This window comes from Talpa occidentalis, unplaced genomic scaffold (assembly GCF_014898055.3).
Source record: "Talpa occidentalis isolate TD23 unplaced genomic scaffold, MPIMG_talOcc4v2.1 talOcc4.3, whole genome shotgun sequence".
Lineage (NCBI taxonomy): Eukaryota > Metazoa > Chordata > Mammalia > Eulipotyphla > Talpidae > Talpa > Talpa occidentalis.
The window spans coordinates 49520646-49546808 of record NW_023603184.1 but is presented as its reverse complement, the minus strand read 5'-3'; the positions used below and the strand labels follow the sequence as shown (position 1 = coordinate 49546808).

Here is a 26163-nt window from a genome sequence, read left to right as displayed (position 1 = left end):
TGGCTTCTTACCAGGATTCAGATACTATTAGGTACTTTCAGGCAAACACCTCATTGAGTCATCCCAAAAGACCTGCAGAGTTGATCTTATTTCCCCATTTTTACAAACAAGGAGACTGGGTTTAGAAATGTTCGTAACCTGCCCACTGTCACTTCTAGAAAATGCCAGACAGGGATAAGGACCTAATTTAGGGAGACTCCAAAGCCCGGTCTCTGTTTCTAATGTTTACAGAGTTCATGAAAGAGCAATTTGGAGAACAGTAACAAGTCTAGTGTGTCGGCAGGTGGGGGCCAGAGGGTAAGTGCAGGAAAATGAATCCGAAAAGGTGACCTGAAGTCAGGCATCATGGGGCTTCATAGGATACTCCTTCATTCCACAAGTATTGGATCAATTCCAGACCAGAGAGGAAGATGTACAGAGCACAGGCCCTGCCCCGTAAGGCCCATTCTCTAATCTGGGAGAACTGGAAAGACTTCTTTCTTCTGGATTTCACCTCCGACTTGATCCTTTTGGGAAAAGAAAGGCAAAAGCTCCACCAGCAACCCAAGGGGACTGTTTGCCCTGGTTAAACCTTAGGCAAAGGGAGAGCATATGAAATGTTTAATAAGGAACCATGACTCCTCTGATGACTCAGAGCCTTGAGGTGCTGAGACTGTCCCTGACAGGTTTGGTGATGGGCTGTCATTACAGTGTCCAAAGGCTGTGACCAGCCATGTTTGGGAATGGGTCAGTGCTTCCTGGTACCTGGGAGAGGAGGAAAAGTCCCACGGGAGAGCTGGCCTCTGGGTAGAACGATGCCCTTCAGGCACCACTCTTATCTCCTCTGTCCTGAGTCTGCTTGTGTGCAGCCTTACATACTCTCTGGTTAAAATACCTCGATTGGCTACTTTAGAAATCATGCGCACTGGCTTGAATGACCTTCATAAAACTCTCTTGGATTATTGTAGCATGCTATCATCTGAGAGTTCAAAGTGTCCTTAAGGGCTTTTATTCTCTGTAAGAGAAGATAGATTTCGTGATTCTCATGCTATTGAGATGTATTTTTTTCCAGCCAGGGTAAATTAGGGAGGTTTTCAGAGGGCGGCACTTGGTTTATTCTCTAGGTTTAAGTTTCTCGGTGAGCACGAATGATTGTGGAACCCTTAAAACATGATCTGCAGAAATGGGATTTGCTTCTGCTTCTGTTCCCTACCCACCATACATTTGATCTCCTCTAACTCCAGCCTGCCTTTCAGGGTACTCATTTGCCTAATATTAAGCACGAGGGACATCTTGCTTTCTCTCTAACTGGTTACTAAGTCTCTAATAAGCTATTTTCACTGAAATAGTAAGACCTGTTAATTAATTACTCCCCCAGGTTGTCACTGCGTGCTTATGAGGTGCCGGACATGTGCAGAGGGCAGTTTACCTGCAGTACCTTATTTAATCTTCATCACCTCTCCATGAGGTGGGGTATTAGTATTACCCCTCTTCCAGATTAGGAAGCCAAAGCTTACAGAGGCTTCACATGTCATCTCTGCGTGGGATATTTACATTTGGACAGTAGATACAGAAGACTTCAGCCAAAAAGTCAGTCTGCTTTTGAGACATTTTAGGCATCATCTGGAGATTGTGGCTTAAATCTTTGAATTTTCAAAAAATGTTGGTCTTGGTTTCTCTGGCTTTAGTCAAAGCAGAACATATACATGTTAGTTATTGTGGGATCTTCTAAAGCAGCTTCATTTTGGCAGTTTGTTTATAAATTTCTCTATGCAGTTTCACAGTGAACTCATTTATTTACTGTGGTGCTCAGCAAAGTGACGCTCTTTTCCTTTTGTAGACATTTGCCTGAAAAAATTAAGGATGACCAGCAGTTGAAGAATATGAGTGGCCAGTGGTTTTATGAAGCCAAGGCAAAAAGGCACAGAGACAAGATCCACGGGGCAGATATCATCAGGGCATCCATGAGAAAGAAGAGATTACAGGCAGCAGGTGAGTTATTGATTAGTGTGTGGAGTCGACATGTACTTGGGAGAAGGAATCAGGGCAAGGCAGGGTGTTAGAATTGTTGAAGTGAGAGGGAAATCAGTAGAAGGTATGCTTTGCATAATGCGTGCTATTCCTCCAGCTCAAAATCTTAATCTGGATTCACGCTGATGACAGTGGGGGAAGTGACTCAGTGCCACAGGGGGACATAGGAGGTTCTTTATTTTATTTTTTTTTGAAAAGATTTTTTTTTAATATTTTATTCTTTCTTTTTTTTTTTTTTAAGATTTATTTATTTATACAAGCACTGGGTACAGTCAGAAGCACGGGAGGGTGAGAGAATTCACCAGAGCCAGAGCGGGGAGCAGAGCAGGCAGAAGGACTGAAGTACACTGCTGAGGGGAGCAGCGGGCGGCAGGAGAGGTCTGCGAGGTCTGCGCGCCATGTGGGACCCTCCTCCGGTGGCCGGGGAGCAGCCAGGGATCGAACCGGCGCCACAGAGGCCGCGGGCAGCTTCGCAACCCAGCGCTCAACTGCTGCGCCACCGGGGAGGCCCAAGGAGGTTCTTTAGATGCCAGGTTGCATTGTAGTAGATTAAACCATGGGGGTTTCTAAGGGATCTGCCACTTTGTATTTCTTCTGCTCTTTGAAGATTCAGAATCTCCCGAGTAGATCTTTGAAGATTCAGAATCTCCGGAGTAGAATGAAGAGCTTTGACAGAAAGAGATTAGTCTCCTGTTCAGTGACCTTTAACATCTGTTACTTCTTTACATCAGGACTGTAAACAGTGTTTTGAGGGCTTCTTTAGAATTCTTTTGAGTTCATTAAACATTTATAGGATAGCTTCTCTCTAATAACTCTTGATTAGTCATAAGCATTTACCCCAGAGGGCAGCCCCAAGCTAGCGCTAGCCTGTAATCAATAAGGCAAATACCTATCACCATTTGAGCATCTAATATGTAATAGGCATTTACTATCTATTATTTATAATTATACCTTCAAACTTATAAAGTGATAAGATTATAGAGTGATATTGTTATCACTTATAGAATCTTATAGAGTGATATTATTATTCCATTCTATGTATGGGGTATATAAAGTTCAGAGAAGTAAAATAACTTGTCCAAAGTCATAGTGGGCACATGGAAGAGCTGGAATTTCAGTCTTTCTGATTCAGAGCCACACTCATTGCAGATATCAGCTGACTGCTTAGTAGTGCCATGCGCTGCTTGTGGTCCTCTTGACTTTCAAAACCATCCAGACCCTCATAAATGTTAAAGGATACAAGCTAGCACTGTGGACTTCTTTTGCAGTTGAAGAAATTAGACTTATTGTAAAGAGAGCTGTGGGGAACACTACCCAGGAATGTGTGTTTTTAGAAATTAGGAGCCCTTAAATATTGCTTCACCTTCTTACCAGGGATGAAAGTATTCCTGGCTTTTACTGGCTATATAGCCTCAGGCAAGTTTCTTAAATTCTTTGATCCTCAATTTCCAAATCTGTAAACTTGGAAAATAGTCCCTCCCCATAAGACAATGCATGCAAAAATCTCAGCATTGTGCCTGCCACTTAGTTATCACTTAGTTGATGCCAGTTTTCTAAGAGGTGCAGGTAAAGAGACCTGGGTGTTCAGAGACAAAATGGGCTATTTCCTGAAGAGGGAGTACACAGGGGCCCTGGTGCCTAAGCTGGGTGTTGACTCTAGAATTTCAGTTAAAGTGCACAGATTGGGGTGAGGAGGAGGCAGTAAAGAGGGATACTCTAGAACAGAAGCATTTGTTTTCCTTTCTTTGTATCTCAGAGCCCGGACCTGAGTTGAACACATTGTTGATATTTAGTAAATGCTTAGTAATGATGACGCTTCTGTTCCAATGAGCTCTACTGGCCCTGAGCATTCCCTGGCCACACACATTTGATCCTGAATCCCACTTAAGTCCGATTTACCTGCACTTTTAAAGGTACACACAGGTACTCAGGAGACTCTGCCTGGGTGGGAGTCTACTGATTTCTCTTACAAATGTAATTCTGATCCTGAGTATTCAGACTCATTAGAAATTGCCTTGGCACTCAGGAAGGCCTGAACTTCAAGTTTGAACAATCTGTGATAAGGAACAATGTGAGAGTTGTAGTTCATGGAGTTAAGAGATAACCTTCCTATCTTCATTGTTTCCTGTTTCAGCTGAGCAGAACAAGGACAGAGATAATGGGACAAAGGAAAGCTGGGTGAATAATATCAACAAAGATGGTTTCCTTCCCCCGGAGCTAGCTAGTACTGTGGAAGACCCAGAGGAGGATGTGGCACTGGCAAGCCCAAGGTAAGCCAGAGCTCATGGGGAGCACTGCAGCCTTTGGGGTCCACTGCTTGGTGTATGTGGACTGAGTGCAGGTTCCAGGCTGGGCTCATGGACATGGGGAAGGAGCAATGCATGGGAGAAGTCTGGGTCCTGATGTAGACAAAGTTGTAGTATGACTCTTTGCTAGCTTCTAGAATTTCTAACATTTGAATATTAGATAAAATTAAAACACTAAGTGATTTTTTAAATCTACCAATGATAGCTATTATTTATTTATACTAAGGATTTCTCCTTAGAGTAGAATGTTGAGGTACTCCAATGTGAATATCATCATTTCACAGAAGAGATGACTTATGATTAAATTGTAGCGGCCTTGTAGAATGAAAGAAACCCAAGCCTGGAATTAGACACATGAATTCAACACTTGGATATGCCTTTAGCCCTTTGAATGTGGGGAACTCGTGCAACCTCTTTGAATCTATTGTCTTAGCTGCAGATGAGAATTGCAATAAAATCTGGGAGAGGCTAAGGTGAGAATTAGTGATACTGGCTGTAGACTATCTGACACATAGTAGGTACTAAGAAAAAGATTCGTTAAGATGCAGATTGACCTTAATATTTGTCTTGATTTTTGGTGCTTTCCATACATGTTATTATCTAGCCAATCAAAATGTCCATTTGTACACTCTTCCTAAGGAGTAACTGATTATGGGGCTACACTGATATAAACCTTCTGAGTCATGATGATTTCCTTTTAGGTAGTTAAGGGTCTTCCCATTGATATCCATCCCATAGAGAAATGGTGTTACCCTTTGTTGGGAAGGCAATTGCATTTTACCTCTGGCTCCTCCATGAAGACAATTCAATTTTTTTTCCAGCTAGTTGATGCATTTGCTGATGGTATAGCCATTGAGTCAGAGGCTAGTGCTGAGGCACCTGGGGAATAGTGATATTTCAACATAGTTTATAAATGAGGAAGACGGTTTATACTATAGGCACTAATAGACATTTTAGAGCTAACTATGAGTAAAGTTATGCCACATAGATAATGGAATGCTGATTTCTATTAAGGTGCCGTTCTTCATACATTTCCCTGTTGGAGAGCACTTGCTTTGTTTCCTGTGCATGGTAAATTGTACCATTTCCATTCTGGAATGATTTATGACCTTCTGTTATGTCTGTGGAGACCATGTTGGCTAGAGGTTAAAGCAAGTGTAATCACACACTGATTCTGTGACCTTGCATTAGAAGTGACTTAACTCTTTGGGCCTTTGTTTCCTCAGCTGTAAAGTGGGAGTGATAATAGTTCACTAGCAAGATGATTGAAAGTTTAATTTACTGGTGAATGTAGAATTCTTAACACAGACAAAACCACATAACAGGTGCTCAATAAATGGAAAGATGGGCGCTTGTTATCTCTCTCTCTCTCTCTCTCTCTCTCTCTCTCTCTCTCTCTCTCTATCACACACACACACACAGACACATGTCAAGAAACTCAGGAAAGGATGTGTGGAATACCCAACCCCACTTCCTTTGGTGAACCCCCATTTACCTGCCGCGTGCGATCCCCTTACTTGGATGAAAGCATAATTATACCATGGCGGGGAGTATAGCTGACAAGGTAGGAATAAAGGTGTTCATTGTATCCAGCATGCTTGGCTCATTATTGGCATGCATGGCAATCATCCAGAACTTGGAGGGAGCTATGTTCACTTCCTCATTTCCATGCGGAAATGACTGCTTTGCCCTGTATCAGCTTCCTGCCGGTTTCTCACCTCTACTTTAACCTTTGAGAAAGGGGTGTGTGCGTGTATGCTTGGGCCTGTGCTTTCAGAGTAAGTGAGCTTCAGTAGCATGACTCAATGTCAATATTTTCTTAACCAGGAGGCAGATTATGAGGCAACAGTGACTGGATATTGCTGTTTCTGAGGGAGCTTTTCTGCTAAGCTCTGTGATCATCTTCCTTCTTTCTGTTGTGGACACAGCTTTGTGGGGCTGTTCCTGTAGAGAGTTGAAACACTGTGAGTTCCCAGCATATATGCAGGCATTGGGATCTATCTGTGTTCTTTTGGAATGCACCTTTGCACCTGGAGCATGAAGAAGCAGAGAGAGGTTTGATGAACAGAGGAGCAGAGACCAAGGGTCCCGCTACAGCAGTTAAAGGGAAAACTCCCAGCTGCTCACAGTTCTTTTTACTGCCATTCAGGAGGACAGTGTTGGCACAAACTACGGTAATGAACAAGTGGTTCATTTCATTATAATCATAATTATAATTAATTATAATCATCATGGATTGGTACTTTTTATAAAATATATATTAAAAATAGATAAAGTATAATAAAAAATATATTTTTAAAATGAGGAAAACACCAAAGACATGTAAAAGGTAAGCCCACAGGTCATGTGCTGGGAAGTCCCAGCAAGTTGGTATAAATGATTCTAAACACTTACTCAAGTTATATACTTATCTCATTGTGAACCAGTAGTAAACAGTTCACGAACTAGCACTGGTCTACCAACCACAATTGCTAGCCCATCGTGATCCCCCACAAAATTATAGTGGATCATGTGCATGTACACAATAATCCACAGGACATGGCTTAGCCAAGGTGGAGAGTACATAATGAAGATGTGAAACTTCCCATGTGGGTTAGGTACCCAGGACTGGGGTAACGTGTTATGAGCATAAGGGAGGCCTGTGCTGGGATGAGAAGCCCCTCCTTTGTTAGATGATGAGCTTCGTGAAACAGGTTTGGTTGCTCCAGGCAACACTGAGAGTCTAGAAGCCTCTCTGCTAACCAGGGCCTTATATGTCCCTGCTATTGGTTTTTCCTTGGTCTGAAGAAGCCTACATTTGGGCAGACCTTTTAGTTTCTCTTTCTCTATTCTCTTCTTTTAATAGTGCTTCTTGAGGGCTGGTTTTCCTACTCCTGGTATTGTCTTGGCTCTGTGGCTGTCTCAGGTCTCTAAAAATATGATTGTTTTCAAGTGTATTCCAAGCTTCTCCTCCTTTTTCCTTCCTAGTGGCTCCTCCCACACTCCCCCATCCCACATCTTTCATTTGACCGATAGCCTCCTTTCTCCTTTGAAGGGAACTGACTGGCATTCTACCCCAAGAAATATTTGACTTTTCACAACACACCTGTGTGGATGGAAGTTTTTAACTCTTTTCCTTTCTTAATAGTCACCTTACTGAAGTGAGTCTGAAACGTTTGTGTCACCCTACCATATAGTCCAAGTAGTCCTTAGCATCTGATATTTTGCACTTGTGAGTATATTACAGTGAAACAGATCAGAGGTCTGTCATATTCCTGGCCTCATACTAATTCCTGATGATTTCTAAAAGATTAAAGAATTACCCTTACAATGCATCCTTAGAATGCAGAGCCATCAACCAAATGAAACAAGCTCTTAGTGCAAGGAGGGTTATTTTAGAGGTAATAAACATCTCAGTGCCCTGACATCACAGTAAGAAGGTGGTAGCCTTCTCTGACTGTCTATAAATCAGCCCCAGTAATAGATATCATTGGTCAGAGGTCAGTGACTACTTTTGCAGAAGTAGCAGGGGATATTATAATCCAGCTTGGAGCCTAGAAGAATAGCAGTTTAACAGTGAGATATGAATATAAAAAAAAGTGGCAAGAATGAAATTATTAATCCAGGGCCTCCCTGGTGGCCTAGGAGTTAAGTCTTAGCACTATAACCATGATGGCCTGAGTTCGATCCTCAGCCAGGGAGCCAACCTGCTTGGCACAGCAGACCTCTCCTGTCTCTCCCATTGGTCCCCTTAGCAGTGTATTTCAGTAGATCCACTTGTTCTGCTCCCTACTTTATCTCTGGTGAATCCTCTCACCTCCCGCACCTCTGGCCTATACCCCAGTTCTTCTTGCAATAAACAAATCTTTAAAAAAAAGAAATTATTAATCCATAAATTGGCTAGATTTATTTTCAATATATTTATTGAAAATAAAGTGTTTAAATGCCATTGTTTGCAATTTATTGAAAACACTGACTTCATGTTAGCACCCATTAGAAAAATCTGTTTGTTGGGCTGCTAATGCATTCTTCATTCAGTCAGCAGTTATTGAGTACGTATTGTATACACGATGGTGGCAAGGAAATCAAGATGAAGAAGAGATGCTTCCTGTCCTCGAGGAATTCATTGTTTGGAGCAGGGACTGACATGTGTAACCATAAATAGTGATACAGTGTGATAAGTGTACTTTGGGAGCACCAAAATAGCACACTGACCGAGTCCAGAGTGCTTGGGAAGGGTTTCAGGGAAGCATCTAGACATGAGTCATGGTTGATATAGTTCTTAAAGGATTATGTTAGCTAGACGTGGGGAGAGGACAGTCCAGGCAGAGGGGCCTGATAGGGCCTAAACCTACAAACGGTTTAGTTTGGCAGATGTGAGTGGTAGGCAGTGCTGTTGAAATAAAGACTGGGACCAGGCTGTGAAGAGCCCTGGATGTTGGGCAGAAGGCTGAACTTTTCCTTCTAAGTCACAAGGAGTCGCCAAATGACCTTTTGTGTAAGTTTACTTTTTGGAGTGATCATTCTGATGACTGTGTGGAGGGTGAGGTCAGACAGTTCAATTAGGACATTATAGCAAAAGTTTAGGTGAGGGAGAGTGAGGACCTAGTCAAGGAAATAGAGGAAAAAGGAAGCATGACAGTTTAGATATAAGATTAGAGGAAATGTGAGGTACTTACAGTACACGTGAGATATCTAAAAATCGGTGTAGGATGTGTAGCATTCTTGAACTGTGACCTACATATCACAAGTTCCCAAGGAACTTGTAAAAATCCACACTTCTAGGGCTGAGCATCATTACATTGCTTTCTCGGGGTTGAAGACCCGAGTCCTGTTTATCACCTTGTCCCCAGTCTAACAATATATGTGGCACATGGTGCACATAGCAGTCAGCAGCTAGGGAGTAGATGTCTGTATCCTCTCTTATTGACCTCCATCACTTGGCACTGCCTGACATAATATTACAATTTTTTACTCTCCCTCCCCCCCAGATCCATGAGGAAGAGTTCTTTCTGTTTACTGCTAGTTTTTGCCTCATTCACTACCCCATTCTGAATAGTGCCCAGGAAATGTCTTATGAAATGAATGAGTGAATCTACATGGAGAGTGGGAGAGTGACCAGCTCTGTGAGAGTGTTTAATGAGATAATGAAATATAAAATAAAAAATGGTTAATAAGGGGTTAATGAATAAGCAAATGAGTGAATAAATGAATGAGTGAATGAATTAACTTGGGCCCCCCGAGAGAGGAGAAAAAGAGGAGGAGAAAAAAGTGAAAACACAAGGAGCAAACAGCATTGATAGCAACAAGATCCTTTGACTTTGTGCTTCGAAGCATCACCATGGTTTCTGGTGACCATAAATGTTGAGGGGCATTCTCAAATTTGGACAACTGTGAAAGGAACATTCAAGATTAGAAACTGGAAGGTAGCTGGATGGGTGGGAGCTTGACTACTTCAGAGGTTTGTGATGTTCATGAACCAAAAGCATCCTTGACTGTCTCCAAAATGAGTTCAGGGAAGGCAGAATAAAGACTTTCCTGTGGTAATTCTTTCCAGGTTTTTGGTAGGTTTCCTCTGGGCACTTCCCTGTGACATGGTGAGAAAACAATGAGTTTTCTTACAAGCAAAACTATGCCTCCTCACCTCACTTTATTTTTTGTTGAATTAAATAAATTTCATAAACCATTTCATAAATCGTCATAATGAGCAAAAAATGCTCATCTTCAGGCTTTATTGCCTGTGATTCAGTGACACTCAGTCTGACCCCAGCTTCCTTTTCTCAGTCAATTAAATCCCAGTCTTTAGCCCTGGAATACTTTTTCTCTAGTGTTATTTTTTTCCTTGAAGGCTTCCGTTTGTATATATCTCCCTCTCGCAGAAAGACTGGCTTGGCTACTTGCCAGTTTGTCTAGCAGTAAAAGCAGTATGAGGCACCTACATCACTTCCAAAGGCAGGGCAGAGAGGGACTAATCTATGGTCCAATATATTTGATCTTTAGTCCTGGGATTGTAAATCCATTCCTTGGAGACCTGCCACATAGAATCACTTACATCGAGCTCTCAAAAGAATCCTTCTTAATCCTATAGGAGCTTAGATTTGCCCAAATCTGTTGTGGTGAGAAGTTCCAGTGTGACATCAGAATGCCTTGGACTTGCATGGTGATGCTTGTGTTAGCTAATCCTGTGGCATAAAGTGTGATAGCTCTAGAGAACTGTGTGTGCCCGAAGTAGTATTTCACTTAAAAATACTAACTTGAAAGTCTTACAGCATCAATACTGACGTGCCCCCCTCACTATCCCTGAGCCATTTCTCCATGTGTGTGTTCGTGGCTTTAAGCGTCACTGAGTATGATGTGTGCAAGGGCAGTACTGGGCACTGGGGTGGGAAACAACATTAGCTTCCAGGGAATTCACAGTCCAAAGGGAGAGATCAGCAACAACAACACATGAAAAAATTCCCTTGCAGAATTTGCTTTTGGTTCTAATACTGTTCCCTTTTAAGCTGAAAAATACCTCAAAAGAAGGTATAGGATATCTGTTGCTATTTTTAACTGTTTTAGAGAGAAAGGCTGGTTGAGGTTCAAAAGCTTTTTGGAGTTGCTGCATGTGCTCCCGAGCACTTTATGAACATAGAAGCAGGTGCAGTGTGTGGCTGCTGCTGTGTGCTGTAATTTTAAGACTTGCTTTTCCCCAAGTGTCCCTGCCAAAGTATCTAACATTCTTCTTCATCACTAAGGCTTCAATGGCTTGTGTTAAAAATACAGACATTTTTAGGAGGGAACCCCCACTCCCAGTATTATAACTTAAATTTTGATAATCTGCTTAACAAAGTAAACATATTTTGTCGAGTGTTGCTTCTAGTATTGTAGGTAGTTTTAAAAGGTGCCTGAGGCAAGAAATTATAGGTCACAGGATGCAGAATTTGACTTGCTGTATAGTTTATTTTTAAAGATATATTTTTATTTATGCACACAAGAACTGGGGTACAGGCCAGAGGTACAGGGGGTGAGAGGATTCACCAGAGACAGAGCAGGGAGCAGAACAGGCAGATCTACTGAAATATACTGCTGAGGGGATCAGCGGGCGAGTCAGGAGAGGTCTGCTGTGCCAGGTGGGCAGCTCCCTGGCTGGGGATCAAACTCATGTTGCAGTGGCTGGCGATAGCTTCATAGTGCTGAGACTTAACCCCTTGTACCACCAGGAAGACCCTTTCCCTTTCTTTTTAATAGTCTTTGCTCCCCTGTACTTTTTTATTTCTTGAAGTTTTTCAACTATGTATTTCTTTCAATCCACATCCCATCCACACAAGTGTTGCAACATATTATTAGGTGATGCTTGAGGTGTTGCTGATTTACTATTAAAGAATAAACTCTTTGGCGAAATTATTTTTCAAAATTAAACCAAATTAGAGCATGTTGCTAGCTATGTAACACAGTAAATGAGAAAGATGTACACAGAGGTGTCATAGTATGTTGGGTAGGACAAGACAGAAAGACTGGAAAATGAGCTTGCAAATCCTGTTGGAAAATGGACTGGAATTATCTGACATAAATAATATGAGCAAAATGAAAAAGAGAATTATCTTTCGCAAGCCTCTGTGAATTGCTCCTCCCCCAATCTCCAAGCATCCTCCAAGGATTCCCAGGTTCTTAGATTTGCGATGCCTAGAACCGGTGCTCTCTAACAGGGCATAGGTTTGGCCAGTAGCTACAGTCACTTCTTATGCACGAGACAGGCCACCAGAGCAGGACATCTGAGCAGCAGTTTTCCTCTCCCCACTAGGGCCACTGTGACACTCTTGTCCTTCTTTTTTGTTTTTATTATTATTTTCTTTATTTTATAGATTTTTTACATCATTCTTCAGTTTTACACAATATGTGCTTTATCATTTCAGGTCTAGTCCCTGTGGAATTCCCCCCCGCCAGCTCCCCCCTGCACCATCACCATGGTCCCTTGTGTTCTTCCCACCCCCTGTTTTGATCCAAATCCTTCTTCCCCTCTGCTGCAGAGTGTCTCTGGTTCATAGTTTCCTGTTGATTTTGATTTTTACTTTATTATAATTACTTTTTTCCCCCTGATCCCTTATTTGGATCCGCTACATTCCTCCTATAAGTGAAACCATCCACTATTTTTCATTTTCTTTCTGGCTTATTTCACTGAGCATGATCCTTTCCAGCTCCATCCATGTTGCTGCGAATGGCATGAGTGTGTCTTTTTTGAGTGCTGAGTAATATTCTATGGTGCCCTTCTTACCCAATAGCCACTGGAGTGGTTGTCAGGAGGGAGCCTGGTCAACTCACTTCTCCATTCACTCACACTTGTCTCACTATCACCCGGGGACTGCCTTATTTCTGGCTAGGGAGTCATGGTCTAGAGAACCTTCCTCACACCTTACCACCCTCTTCCAGTGCCCTGCATGTTCAAATCCCTCTTGGAGGTGAACAAGAACTTGCCTGGTCTACCTGGAGATGTGGGTTGAAAGTTCCTGGTATGTTGTCCAGGTCCCCACATAGCATCACCTGTTTCTTCTGTTCCTTTACTGAGTCATTGTCTCACCTGAGTCTTTTCTTGAGTTATTTCCTACCTGAGTTTGAGTGTACACTGCTATTCTGGGCTTCTCCTATGGAATCAGGCCCTAAAACTCACTGGGGCTTAATATTAGTCACAACATTCCCTTCTTGATACTGACCACCCACTTTGTAGTCTACAGCTCATGTTAGCCTCTGAATTTGAGACGAGTTTATTCTACAGATTTAAATTGTAAACCTGTGTGCCTGGTACTGTGATTTCTTAACAATTTCAAGACTTCTGATAGATGGCTTGTCTTATCTCATTCTTGTCTTTCATTTCTGTTCTGCCATTGCCTTTGCTTCCTGCTGAACATCCCTAAACCCAACTCCCTCTCCTTTCTTGGCAGTTCAAGTTTACAGATTTCTACTCCACTCCTTCCTTAATAGTTTTTGACTTCATGATTTATGTTTCCTCAAAGGGTGAGGTTTATTCTCTAAATTATTGTTTCTTTTTCAGCTCCAATGTAGTCCATCCAGCTTCAACCATGATTGATGAGTCCCAGGAAAGCACAGGGAAGTCAGCTGGGTCTCCAGCCAAGGTAGATTGAGCTCAGACTTCAAAAATCTCATTTTGGGTGGTGATAACATTTCTCCTATTTTATCAAAGCACCAAGAAATAAATGGTTTGGTGGTTCATGTTTGAACTAAATAGAGAAAATTTTTACTATTAAATAAAGATAATTTTTACTATTTAATGTAAGAAGTCATTCTTACGGTGGAAAAGTTAATTAAAAAAAAAAAAAAAGCCTGTTACAGCATTGCTGAAGACCCAGATTTCTTGCCTTAGAAGACAAAGATCTGAAGCTACTGGGTGCTGCTTTTGTTCAGCATATGGAATAAGGCTTGTTACTTCCACGTCAGTCCTTATTTCTGCTCATGGCTTCCTGAATCTCTGTTCAAGGTCTGCTTGTGGGTGGGAAATGCTGATTTATGAAACTCTAGATAGTAACATTGGTATCCAGTCTTACATTAATTAAAATTAATTTTAACAATTGTAATTAAAAACAGTTCTATTTACTGTACCTTTCTGTCATTAGTTTATCATGATAGTGACTTTGAAGCACTTTAAGATACTTTGATGTGTCTTTTACATCCTTATAGAAAAGATAATTTGTAATTATGTTTAGAACAGCTTTAATCTAGCATAGTGATGGTCTCCTGAGGTGGAAAAGGGACTGTGGGAATCTGCCCTCACTATGGTCTCAGCTTTACCCTGACCTTGATCTACTCTTTGATATATGCAGGCCCAATTTTCTCACCTCTGTAAAGTATGGGACTTCAATCTGCATACATGGTTGTAGTTTAACTTTGTAGGACCGTGGGATGAGTGAGTTTACTTTATACAGTTTTATTTTCATATATGGTAATTCTCTGCTAACCAGACAACCATTTCAACCATTTTTCAAACTTACCAGATAAAGTTTACTAGATAAAACCATCAAATATTGGACATAATAAGCATTTGCAAATACTGAATTACTGTTATAACATTTCAAATGAGTTTTAATAAACAATATTTTTCCCTAGCAAAGGAAGAATCCATTTAATAGCCCAGAGTTGCCAGAAGATTACTTACCGCAACAAACCAAAAATGAGCCTTCGAGAAATGGAAAGACTGGTTTCTTTCAGACTTCAAAAGAAGGTAAATATTATTTTTATGGACTAGATATTTTTAACTTTGTTACCTGTGGGCTAAGGGAAATTCTCAGTGTTCTTTTGACTAAAATATCTTTCAGGAGAAAGTGAAAAGTCCTGCTGGTTTTCTTATTCCATAATATCATTGGTGTCCTGCCTGAAGGAAGGAAACACACATTTTCAAAACTGGAAGTTCTGCTCTTGGTGCTGACATTTATTGTGTGACCATCATACCTTTGGGTCCCTGTCAATGAATTGGAAAATGTTTTTACTAGAGATCATTTAACGACTTTTACTGGGAGTCTACCACGTGCAGACACAGTTCTCTGTTTAAAATTAAAAGAGTTTTCTTCAAGAAAAAAAATATGGTCACTTGACAATGTTATATGATTTTCTTAATCTGTAGTTATCAACTCAGTTCTGCAGGAACATTTGATCAGATTTGTGGCTGCCTCTTATGGAATCTTACCATTCTTCCATACAATTCAGAGAAAATACTAGATGGTTCACTCTCTTCAAAGGCAACTGTAAAAAGATTCCACAAGCATTAAAGGTTGCATAAAGAATAGAGAATTTACAATTAAACAATGTCATTGGGAGTTTCAATTAGCCTGTCTTAATATTAGTGTATTTTCCCTTCTCCATTGGATCTACTTTATGTAGCATAAAATATTTTTCAGACAAAAAGACATTAGAACATGTTACCTGGATTTTGTTTTTGCTTTGTTTTTATTACTTTTTGGCAAAATCAATTTGTGTGAGTGTGTGTGGTAAATTGGTTTACAACACTGTATGTGATTCAGAGGCGTAGGGTCACACATCCACAGTGCAAGTCCCTGCACCACACCCACCACCAAGGTACCCAGAGACCTGGACCATAGTTCATTGTGCCCCCTCTGCTTTGTAAACACAAAGTTCATTGTGCCCCCTCTCTCTCGTAGCTTTAACAATCAGTTTTCTAGGGTTTGTTATTGGATTGGTTTTAACAAAATGAACTTTTGTTTTAGGTATTAATAATTCTTTCTAAAAAGGTGAGTTCCTTTTTGTGGTTTCAGTCTTTGAGTTTTAGAAGTGACTTCTGTGTTTTTTCTTGAGTCTTCTTAAGGATTTTTCTTAAAAAAAAAAAAAAACCCTTTGTATTGAGTATAAAATACCACAAAGCATATACATAAAAGACAATAATCTTAGATGTACAGTTCAATTTTAAGGACTTTTTAATTAGGTCTGCAGTTCTGCTACATATTTCATTGTGTTTAATGTTTTAATATTTTGCTAAATGTAGACTAAGTTTGTGATAGTCATGTTAAATTATAGAATCACTCTTCATTTTTCACATCACTCTTCATTTTTTACATCACTGACAGGTGAATTGTCAGAGTCAAAAGAAAAGTCATCTACTCTGACTATTTCAAGCCAAAAGATAGAGAAACCAAAGCAGACTTTCTCAGGCTCTGAGGATGGGTCCCAAATCAAAACTCCAGTCCCCAAAGCCAGGAAGATGATGTACAAATCAAGTGATCTAAAGCGAGATGAGAGCCAGTCTTTTCCTAGACCAAGAACAGACTCTCTGAATGCAAGAGGAGCACCAAGGGGAATCCTGAAGCGCAACTCCAGCTCCAGCAGCACAGACTCAGAAACAGTGCGTTTGCAGCAGACCTTTGAACCCAAAAGCAAAGCTGTGTCCCCTCGCCTGACCATCCATGAGAGGATTTCTGAGAAGGAGCACTCTTCAGAAGATAACTCCGCAAACTCTTTGGAGCCATTAAAGCATGTGAGATTCTCTGCAGTGAAGGAAGACCTCCCTCAGAGTCCTGACCAAATCCACAGCCGGGAAGTGGGAGAATTTAATGTGTTAGAATCTGACAGGTTGAAGAATGAAGCTGAAGAGGCAGGGAATGTAGGTACAGTTTGGAATGACCATACGCCTCCCCTGGACAGAAAGCCTTTGCCTTTCCATCAGTCACCCTCAAGCCCAAGTGCATCAAAAAATGAAACACATCAGCCAATGACTTTTCCAACTAGTGAGCACCATTCTCCATCAGAAGTGTTAACTACAAGACCACAGTCCATTGAGAGTTCACCTGTCATCAGTGAGCATAAAGTTAAATCACCAGAATCATTAAAGCTTGAGTCAGAAGTACCCAAAAGGCCTGCTGGTAAGAGAATTGTCGCTCTGAGTATATAAAAACTGACCCAGTGAGCTTGGAATGGTCAGGCCAGCCAGCCCTGAAAAAGTTCGGTATTGCTTCTTAGGCTCCCCAGGGAGAGTTCAGGCAGATGCCACTGAGGGGATGCTTATCCTTCCTGATGGATTTGGAGATTTTCCTTAATCACCAAAACTGAATAGAACCAGGATAGCACAGTATCTGGCCTTTTATGCTACATGCTAAATAATGTACCTGTGTCAGTTAGTTAAACAAGAATTTAGTTTTGGGAATTATAGTGTATATACAGAGTTAGAATGAAAGAGATGCAGAATAAAAATACTTCTTACCTAATGCAAACTTAACCAAGTATCATTTAACCAAACTCTGGTTTCTCTTCATGTCAGGAGAGCAATGACAATACTGCTTCAAGCTGCTTTCCCACACCCATGCTTCCCATACTCATAGCTGTACTTGATAATTCTTATGTTTTATAAAACAGAAACAGTGGGGGAAACCAGGCTCTCTCATCTTCAATAAGTCCACATCCAACACTATGACAGTTGCTTTATAATCAGTTTACAATAGCCACAGTCAAGTTTCACTCATTTGCTCTACCCTCCGGTGTTAGTATTAAGTTAACCCTCAGTCACTTTTGCTCAGCCCTAAGGTTTTTGTACTTGTTTAGCTCAGTCCACTTCTTAAAGGACAGAACACTTTCACCACTTTTCCCCCTGGACATTTTAAATCACGTGAACAGAATAAGATAAAAAATTAGCACTTGCTTTTCCAAGATATAAAGGAACTCATATTAAAGGAAAAGATGAAAAATTGTCTTTGGCAATATTTTTCTTTTTTATAATCCATATTAAAAATGTGGTATGCCTTTCCTGTTTCGCAAACTGCACCTGTTTTCCCACAGACTATAATTTTATTTTGAATGTGTATTTATGCTTTCTAATTTTTAAATCCCCACTGACCATGAAATTTGGGAGGACACTATAATCAACTATACCCATTTTGATTGGCAGGACTCCTGGCCTTGGAGCTTATACACAAAGTTCTGCTTATTCTTTAATGCAGTGCTTTTTTCCTTGCTTAGGGAAAAATATATTTATAATCATAGAGCATAAAAAAATAAGGACTACAAAAATGTTGAACTCAGTGTACAAATTATGAGGGTTTGACTTTAGTTCTGAGTTTCAGTATTACATTCATCATTATATGGAAAAAAAAAAACAAAACACAAGAATTTCTCAGGGGAAAGGAGATATTGCCAGGCATCCAACAATTTAAATAACTATTCTTATTTTACAAGTAATGTACTTTCATTGTAAAACATTTGAACAGAAGAAATGTACACAAAATAGAACAAATATCATCTGTGATATCACCCAGCATTAATTATTGCTGGTATTTAAATTGTAGAGTCTTTTGGTAATTATCAGATTATGAATATAATTTTAAATTTATACTGCCAGGATCCTTTTTATACTGCCAGAATCCTTTTTCCACTAACAATAGTTACAAATACTTTTTCCAGAGTTAAGTCGTCTTTCGGTAAATGGACTAACAGAATTCCTAAAGATTTCTCAAAGGAACTTCACTATTATTGACATATATTTTTCAATGTGCGGTTAAGTAAGTGAGCTAGTATCCACTATGTGCTAATTATTATATTAGCTTTTGTTTTTATATTTAGCCAGAGTTGATGATTAAAATTAAAAATAGAACTTTATGAGCTGACATGTTCTGTAGCACATTTATTTTTATTTATTAAATTTATTTTTATATATTTTTTACATCATTGTTCATTTTTAAACAATGTTTGCTTTCCCCCCACCCAGGTGTAGATCCCACAGAAGTTCCTTAACCAGTGCACCTGTGCGCCATCACCTCAGTCCCCTGTGCTCCTCCCTCCCTCCCTCCTTTCCCTCTCCCTCCTTCTCCCCTGCAGGATGTCTCTGATTTATAATTGTCTGTTTGTTTTGTTGTGTTTTGTATTGTTATTTTTCCTCCTGATGTCTTATTTGGTTTCCCTATATTCCTGTTATAAGTGAACCCATCTGATATTTTTCTTTTTCCTTCTGGCTTATTTCACTGAGCATAATTCCTTCTAGCTCCAACCATCTTGCTGTGAATGGCATGAGTTTATCTTTTTTGATTGCTGAATAGTATTCTATTGTGTATATATGCCACATCTTCTTGATCCAGTCATCTATTTTGGGGCATTTGGGTTGTTTCCAGGTTTTACTTATTATAAACAGTGCTGCAATAAACATAGGGGTACAAGTTTTTTTTTTTTTTTTTGAATTGATGTTTTTGTGTCCTTTGGGTAGATGCCTAGGAGTGGAATTGCCGGGTCATATGGTCACTGCATTTTTAGTAGACTGAGGAAGCTCCGGACAGCTTTCCACAGTGGTTGGACCAGTTTGCACTCCCACCAGCAATGTAGGAGAGTTCCTTTTTCACCACATCCTCGCCACCATTTGTTGTTGCTGGGTTGTTTTTTTTTTTTTTTTTTTTGATATGTGCCATTCTTACTGGTGTAAGATGGTATCTCATTGTGGTTTTGATTTGCATTTCCCTGATAATAAGGGATGTTGAACATTTTTTCATATGCCTGTTGGCCATTTGCATTTCCTCTTTGAAGAAATGTTTTTTTTAGTTCTTCTGCCCTTTTCTTGACTGGATTGTTTGCTTTTGTTGAGTCGTGTGAGTTCTTTGTATATCTTTGTGATCAGTCCCTTATCAGTTGTATGGAGTGCAAAGATTTTTTTCCCAATAGTGGGGTGTCTCTTTGTTTTGGTTAATGTCTCTTTTTCTGTACAGAAGCTTTTCATGTTGATGTAACTCCAGGTGTTTATCTTTTCCTTGACTTTCTTTGCTTTGGGTGATGAGTCTTTAAAGATGTAACTGAGATGTATGTTTTGCAGTGTTTTACCTGTATTTTCTTCTATATATTTTATGGTTTCAGGTCTTATGTCCAGATCTTTTATCCATTTTGAGTTGATTTTTTATGTATGGTGAGAGGTAATGGTCTAGTTTCATTCTTTTGCATGTGGAGGTCCAGTTTTCCCAGCACCATTTATTGAACAAACTGTCTTTGCTCCATTGCATATTCTTTGCTCCTTTGTCAAAGATTAGTTGTCCATATATGTTTGGCTTTATTTCTGGGCTTTCTATTCAGTTCCATTGGTCTATGTGTCTGTTTTTGTTTCAATACCATACTGTTTTAACTATTATGGCTTTGTAGTATAGTTTGATATTTGGAAGTGTGATATCTCTATTCTCCTTTGTTTTCATCAGTAGGGCTTTGGCTATTCGCAGTTTTTTGTGGTTCCATATGAATTTCATCAGTATTTGTTCTATTTCTTTGAAGAATGTCATTGAGATTTTTATTGGAATAGCATTGAATCTGTAAATTGCTTTTGGGAGAATGGCCATTTAAACAATGTTAATTCTTCTAATCCACAAGCAGGAGATGTCTTTCCATTTCTTCATGTCTTCTTTGATTTCTTTTAATGGTGTTTTATAATTTTTTTGTATAGGTCTTTCACCTCTTTTGTTTGGTTTATTCCCAAGTATTGGATTTTTTTTTTGTTTCAGTTATAAAAGGGATTTTTTTCTTGATTTCTTCTTCAGATTGATTGTTTGTGTATAGGAAGTCTTCTGTAGCACATTTAAAATGTAGTTCACTTCACAAAAATTCAGCTCATGTAATTTTCAGGAACATGAATTGTGTACTTTAGGTATAAGGAAGAGTTAGAAATGTTTACACATTTGAGCCTTAACTAAAGGAGAAAAATTCTTGAGTCTCCTCATCTAAATGTACCATGAACCCTATAGGTTAAGGTTCTAGTAGGACTCTCTACTTTCTTTTTTTTTTTAGATTTATTTTTTTATTCATACAAGAACTTGGGTGTAGGTCAGAAGAGCAGGGTGAGGGTGGTGGTGAGAGGATTCACCAGAGACAGAGTGGGGAGCAGAACAGGCGGACCTACTGAAATATACTGCTGAGGGGAGCAGCAGGCGAGACAGGAGAGTTCTGCTGCGCCATGTGGATTAACTCCCTGGCCATGGATTGAACTCATGAAGTGGCTGCCAATAGCTTGATAGTGATGAGACTTAACCCATTGTGCCATGGAGGAGGCACCCAGGAATCTCTACTTTCTTTGTAGCTTAGAAAGAACTTAAATATCCTTCTGTAACCTCCACCCTTAACTGACATCTTGGAACGGGTAGAGATCATGTTCTCCATCACTCCTACTAATTATTTTTAATTTCAGTTTATTTTATTTGGCTCACAGAAACTACTTATAACTAACAGACTATAGAAAGGATCTGGGAGATTATGGGGAAGGCATTTGCGATCATGCTCCTCAAGCTGTAGTGTGCAACAGTGACAGGGATAGTTACTACTGAAGAATCTTGGGCCCCATCTTCAGAGATTCTGGTTCAGTATATCAGGAGTGAGACCCCAAAATGTAAATGTCCTCATTGTGACTTTGTTATAGTCTGGAGGAAATACCTTATTTTACTTTCGTGAATGTTGTTTTTCTAACTTCTAGAATCACCTAAGTCCATGTTCCTCAAACTTGGGTAAAAGCCACCTCTAGGGTTTATGAGTGTGCCAGTGGATGGCTGGAGTTATGAAATCAACATGATACATCTTATGGGTGTTGTTTTTGTACAAATATTTGAGAGTAAGAGAGAGTTGTTTAAAATGCAATCTGGAACAGAATACAAAATTCGCACAAAATTTTAAAGTAAATCAGAGATTTCAAGAAATTTCCCAATTCAGTATACACTCCAGGGATCTACATTTACCATCCTTTATTGCCATTTGCTTTCCTTTGGTAGACTATCTCAATAAGGGGGGCTTACTTTATAACCCTTAGCAATGGTGATAGAAACAGCTAGTGTCAGGGTAAATGCAAACACAGTGCCTTTTAAAAATAAAGTGTAATTGAATAATAATTTTTTAGCATTCTTTTTCTTATTTTGAAAAGCATTTCTGTATTGCAGATGAACTGTCTCGTGTTGGACCTGAGTCATGTCAGGTGCCAGGTGGCAGTTCTAGAGACCATCAGCAAGGTAAGCCCCCTCTTCTCACCACCCCAAAAGCTAAGACACCCTTACGCTTTGGTCCATATGCCACTGAGATAAGGAAGACAACTGATGATTCCATATCTAAAGTCCTCGACTGGTTTAACCGAAGTTCTCATTCAGATGACAATAAGTTATCTCTCCATCAACCTGAAGGAATAGACTCCAAAGAAAATGACTCAAAATCACAACTTGCTATTGCCATGGTGACAGATGACACCAGTCTGAAAGAAAATGACTCAAAGGTGCTATCACCCACCACAGTTGAATTGGCACCTGTGGGATCTGATTCAACATTTCAGGCAGAGGGAAATAAGCCACCTTCTGGATGCATCCAAGATAATGTGAACAACAAAACCGAATCTATTCATTTGTCTCAACAAGGCAAGGGAGGTCCAGGCATATTGCAGCCATTTGAAATCTACAGTCCAAATGAAAGGAGTAAAAATATGGACTCGAGCCAAGCTTCCAAATACATAGTAAAAGGAAATAGAGTATTTCCCCCAACCAGTAACCACTCGTATAGAGCTCTCAAAGAAAACCACGTTCCAAGTGAAACTAATGATGTTGGTAGCTTGGGTGAAGAGCCCCAGCTTCATGTCTATGAAAAACATACAGGAAACTCAGAAGTGAATTTTGAGTCTTCAGTTGTCAAAGAACCAAGTTTTAAAGACAATTTAAAGACAAAGAGAACATGCAAAGGAGATACTTGCACCCTGAATGCTTCCTTAGAGCAGGAGAATAATGAATCACCATCTGGGGCTACCAACAACAGCTCTCCTTGGAAGAAATCTGAGGTTCCACTACAGCAAGAAGCTGGTGAGGCTCCCCAGAGCCAAGTGCAAAGAGAGAAATACAAAAGAGTGAGTGACAGAATATCCTTTTGGGAAGGTGAGAAAGCTGCTGCCAAGTTAACTCATAAAGACCTAATAACTTCACATGGCCAGGGACAACCTTCTAAAGGAGATCAGCCTTTGAAGACACAGTGTGTGTCCATGGAGCATTTGTCTATGGACCAGAGTGAAGATGATCAAGTCACTGCCAAACAAGTGGTCCTGGATGAGGATGGTCCAGCAGCCCATCTCTCTGGTCATTACTCCTCAAGTAAACTTAAAGACACCAGGCCTCCTATATTAGGTCCACACAAAAATTATCCTTCATCTGAGCAGCCAGTTAAAGTGCCTCTGTTTCAGAATAAGATAAATGAGCCTATACAAAGATTGCCAGTGGCAGAGAGTTTGCATACTGAAGGGGAAGTTACTTTACCAGAACTCCAGCATCCTTCAAATATTGGGAGTGAAATATATGCTCCTTTGGAGAAAGACAGATCTCTAATTGGTGAATCAAAACCCAGCTTTAAAGTTATGTCCCTGAAGGAAAGAATGGATGAGCCCAATACAGAACAGGTCTATAATCATTCTCAGTTTGAGAATTTGAGAAAGTTTTGGGACTTAGGAGCCAATTTGAACAACAAGGAAAACGTTGAGAAGAATACCACAATAAGTCAAAAAAACTCCAGACCTTTTAATAGCCAGAAGCACAAAGAACTCAGTGACATTAAATCCTCAGAAAGAGACACCCATGAAATAGAGACATGTCTCAGCCAAAAAAAAGTTCTGGCAAAAGAGGAAATGGAGAAATTCAATTCAAAGTGCATACCCCATGTGTTACCAGGTGAAACCACATTTCCATTAAGAACACCCAGAAAGTCTACTCATCAGTTGCCAGGAAATGAGTCATCAAAGGAAAATGTGGAAAAGAATACCAAATGGTTTGAGACTCCAGGGTTCAAGGAAGAAAAGGATTACTCAGACCAAGAGATTCAAGAATCCATAGTGAAAACAAGTGTTTTGTCTAAAGACTATAAAGACACTTTTAATGACAGCTTACAGAAGCTGCTTTTGGAAGTTTCATCATCAGCAATCCAACTTTCCAGTGGAGAAGTTCATGGACAAGTGCTTGCACCTGGTGTTTCTGAATATAGGACAAGGCTGCAAAAGACAGATTTTGCTGATTCTGATGAAGTTGCTAGAGGACCTAAGGAGATCATTGATGAGCATGTAGACAAAACAGTAGCTCCTCCAAAGTTCAAGCCAAACACGTTGACTGCTAGTCTTGACAAACTTCTGAAGGAAGCAACTGGAACATCACCCTCTCCCTTGCAAATCAAGTTGGAACCCCTCACCTCTAGGGCCAATTCTGAGCCTGAAGAGAATAGTGTTTTTGAAAAAGAGGTAGAAGGAAGTCATAGCACATCAGCCTGTCAAAGAGAGATAAGAGCTTCTTTTCCAGAGGGCGAAGAAACTTTGGGACAGACAGCTCTCTCCCAGAAAACTGAAGGTAGTGAGTGCCAGCCAAACAGGGAGAGCTTGTTGCAGATGACTGCAGGAGATGCTTGCCCACTGGAGCCACCTTCCCATCTTCGCAGAAAGGGTTCTCTTGGGGATGTGGCCAACTCTCCCCAAGACACATCTTCCTTCCAGTATACTCATCTTGCTCCCCAGGATAAGTCACTATCTTCTCAAAGAGAAATTTCAGAGACTGTAGAAAAAGTCATTCTTCTACCCAAACCTCCGTTGAAGGATGTAAATGCTGCATTACAAAAGCTGCATAGAGAAGCTTGGTTGACTGGAAGGGAAGTCATTCCTGGAGAAGTAAAAGAAGAATTTCCTGAAATAGTCCAGGCAACAGGTAGCCCCCAAAATTATTTGGGAGATACTGCACCACAGACTACGCAAATGTCTCCATCAGTCCAAACCCTTAGCTCATCTGTTTCCACTGTTGCTCAGTATGGCAAAGCGTTGCCTCAGGAAGTAGCAGAAATTGTGAGAGAAACAGTTATTCAACCTAAATCAGATCTCCTTGAATTCAGTACTGGCTTAGAAAGGCTATTAAAGGAAACAATTGAAACCCCCTCCTCAAAATATGAAAGTTATAGAGAGACCCTTTCTCCATCACAGTTAAAAGGTAGTATTGAGGTGACCAGGCAAGCTGCTTCTGAATTCCATGCTAAGGAAATAAAAGAAACTGTAGAAAAGTCTGAAGCTCCATCAATAACTGAATGTGCTTTTGAAATTGGTTTTGAGAAACTCCTCAAAGAGGTACCTCAAGTTGCTGCTTATCAGCCCCAGGTGCCAGTGAAGGAAGAAACTCCTGAGAAGGAGCCCTCCCAGTCAGAGCAGGCCAGGTTCTTGGGCACAGTGACCCATCCTTACCAGACAACCTTCAAGGCCTCTGACATGAAAGTTGCCAGTAGTGTTTGCAAATCTCAAGCCAACCAACATGATAAAGAGTTGGGAGGAGACAAAACTGTAACTAATTTATTAGTAGATCCCTATGGTTCTGAAAGTGGGATTGAGATCTCTGGAACCCCAGAGATGGACTATGATATAAGGACCACAGAAACCATAAAGCCCCCAGAGAACAGAGATAGTAAAAGTGAGATTGCAGGCGTTCAAGAAAGGGAGCCTGGCTTTGAAGAGGCTCCTGAAGTAATGAGTGTGTCCAGAAGTAAGCAACCCATGCCTCTTCTGATGAACAAAGAAAACCCTCCCAACCCTCTGACATCACTGTATAAGAGACGAGAGAAAGACGAAGATAAAGGCTTCTCTGACTCTGAATTTTCGGATGGGAACACAAGTTCTAACGCAGAAATTTGGAGAAATACCTCCAGTGAGCATATTTTAACTCATTGGTTAATAAGTTAATTTGTGGAATGCTTATGACAAAGATACATTTTTTAATTGGGATTTTTAATTCGGATTTATTTGACACTCCCAAATGGTGCTAAATTCTTTTTATTACTTCAGTTTTCCCTAGCCTTTCTTTAAAAAAAAAAAAAAGCAACCTACATTTCCTTTTATATTCTTTAATCAAATGAGGTAGAGATGGCTTTACCCACAAGACAATATTTTAGAACTGACCTTATTCTCATTAACCTACCAATACAATTTTTACATTTCAAAAATATTTTTAAAGAACTTTTGAGTTCAAAAAGTACCTTTAAAACACTCAAGATAATATTCCTCCTGAAAGTAATCAGAATTTCTTTCTTAATTGGCAGTCTACACAGAAGTCTCTAGTAAGATTTGTGACCAAAAAAGTGCTACAAATTGGCACAAATTTCCCTTTTAGGGGAAATATTTTACCACAATAGTGACTAAATACCAAGAACAAAGTGCAAGGCTGGAACTTCCTTTTCCTCAGAACCCTTGTGCTGTGATATCTTTGTTGCCACTCTCTCCTTCTTGTTTTCAATTAACTGCAGACTCTTCCCCTTCTAGAGTATGACTTTGGTCAGATGACTTCACCTGATTCCACCTAAGGGCATTGCCTGGCCTGTTGCATTTCTTTGCTTCCAGGTTTGGCTATATGGCTGAATATCTTAAATGATTCCCACATTCTTCTTA

At 40.1% G+C, this 26163-nt stretch overlaps 1 protein-coding gene across 10 annotated transcripts in view; it reads left to right on the top strand.

Annotated features, from left to right (window-relative positions):
* Nucleotides 1-26163, top strand: part of SYTL2 (synaptotagmin like 2) — a 104700-nt gene that overhangs the window by 50924 nt on the left and 27613 nt on the right. For 6 of the 10 annotated variants that reach the window (XM_037523070.2, XM_037523071.2, XM_037523068.2 and 3 more), the window contains 6 exons: nucleotides 1820-1971; nucleotides 4145-4280; nucleotides 13324-13405; nucleotides 14394-14508; nucleotides 15866-16657; nucleotides 21674-25426. In XM_037523070.2, coding sequence (XP_037378967.1) covers nucleotides 1820-1971; nucleotides 4145-4280; nucleotides 13324-13405; nucleotides 14394-14508; nucleotides 15866-16657; nucleotides 21674-25426 — 5030 coding nt within the window. The remainder of the gene's footprint in view (nucleotides 1-1819; nucleotides 1972-4144; nucleotides 4281-13323; nucleotides 13406-14393; nucleotides 14509-15865; nucleotides 16658-21673; nucleotides 25427-26163) is intronic. The other 4 variants (XM_037523073.2, XM_037523074.2, XM_037523072.2 and 1 more) reach the window with 1 other exon arrangement.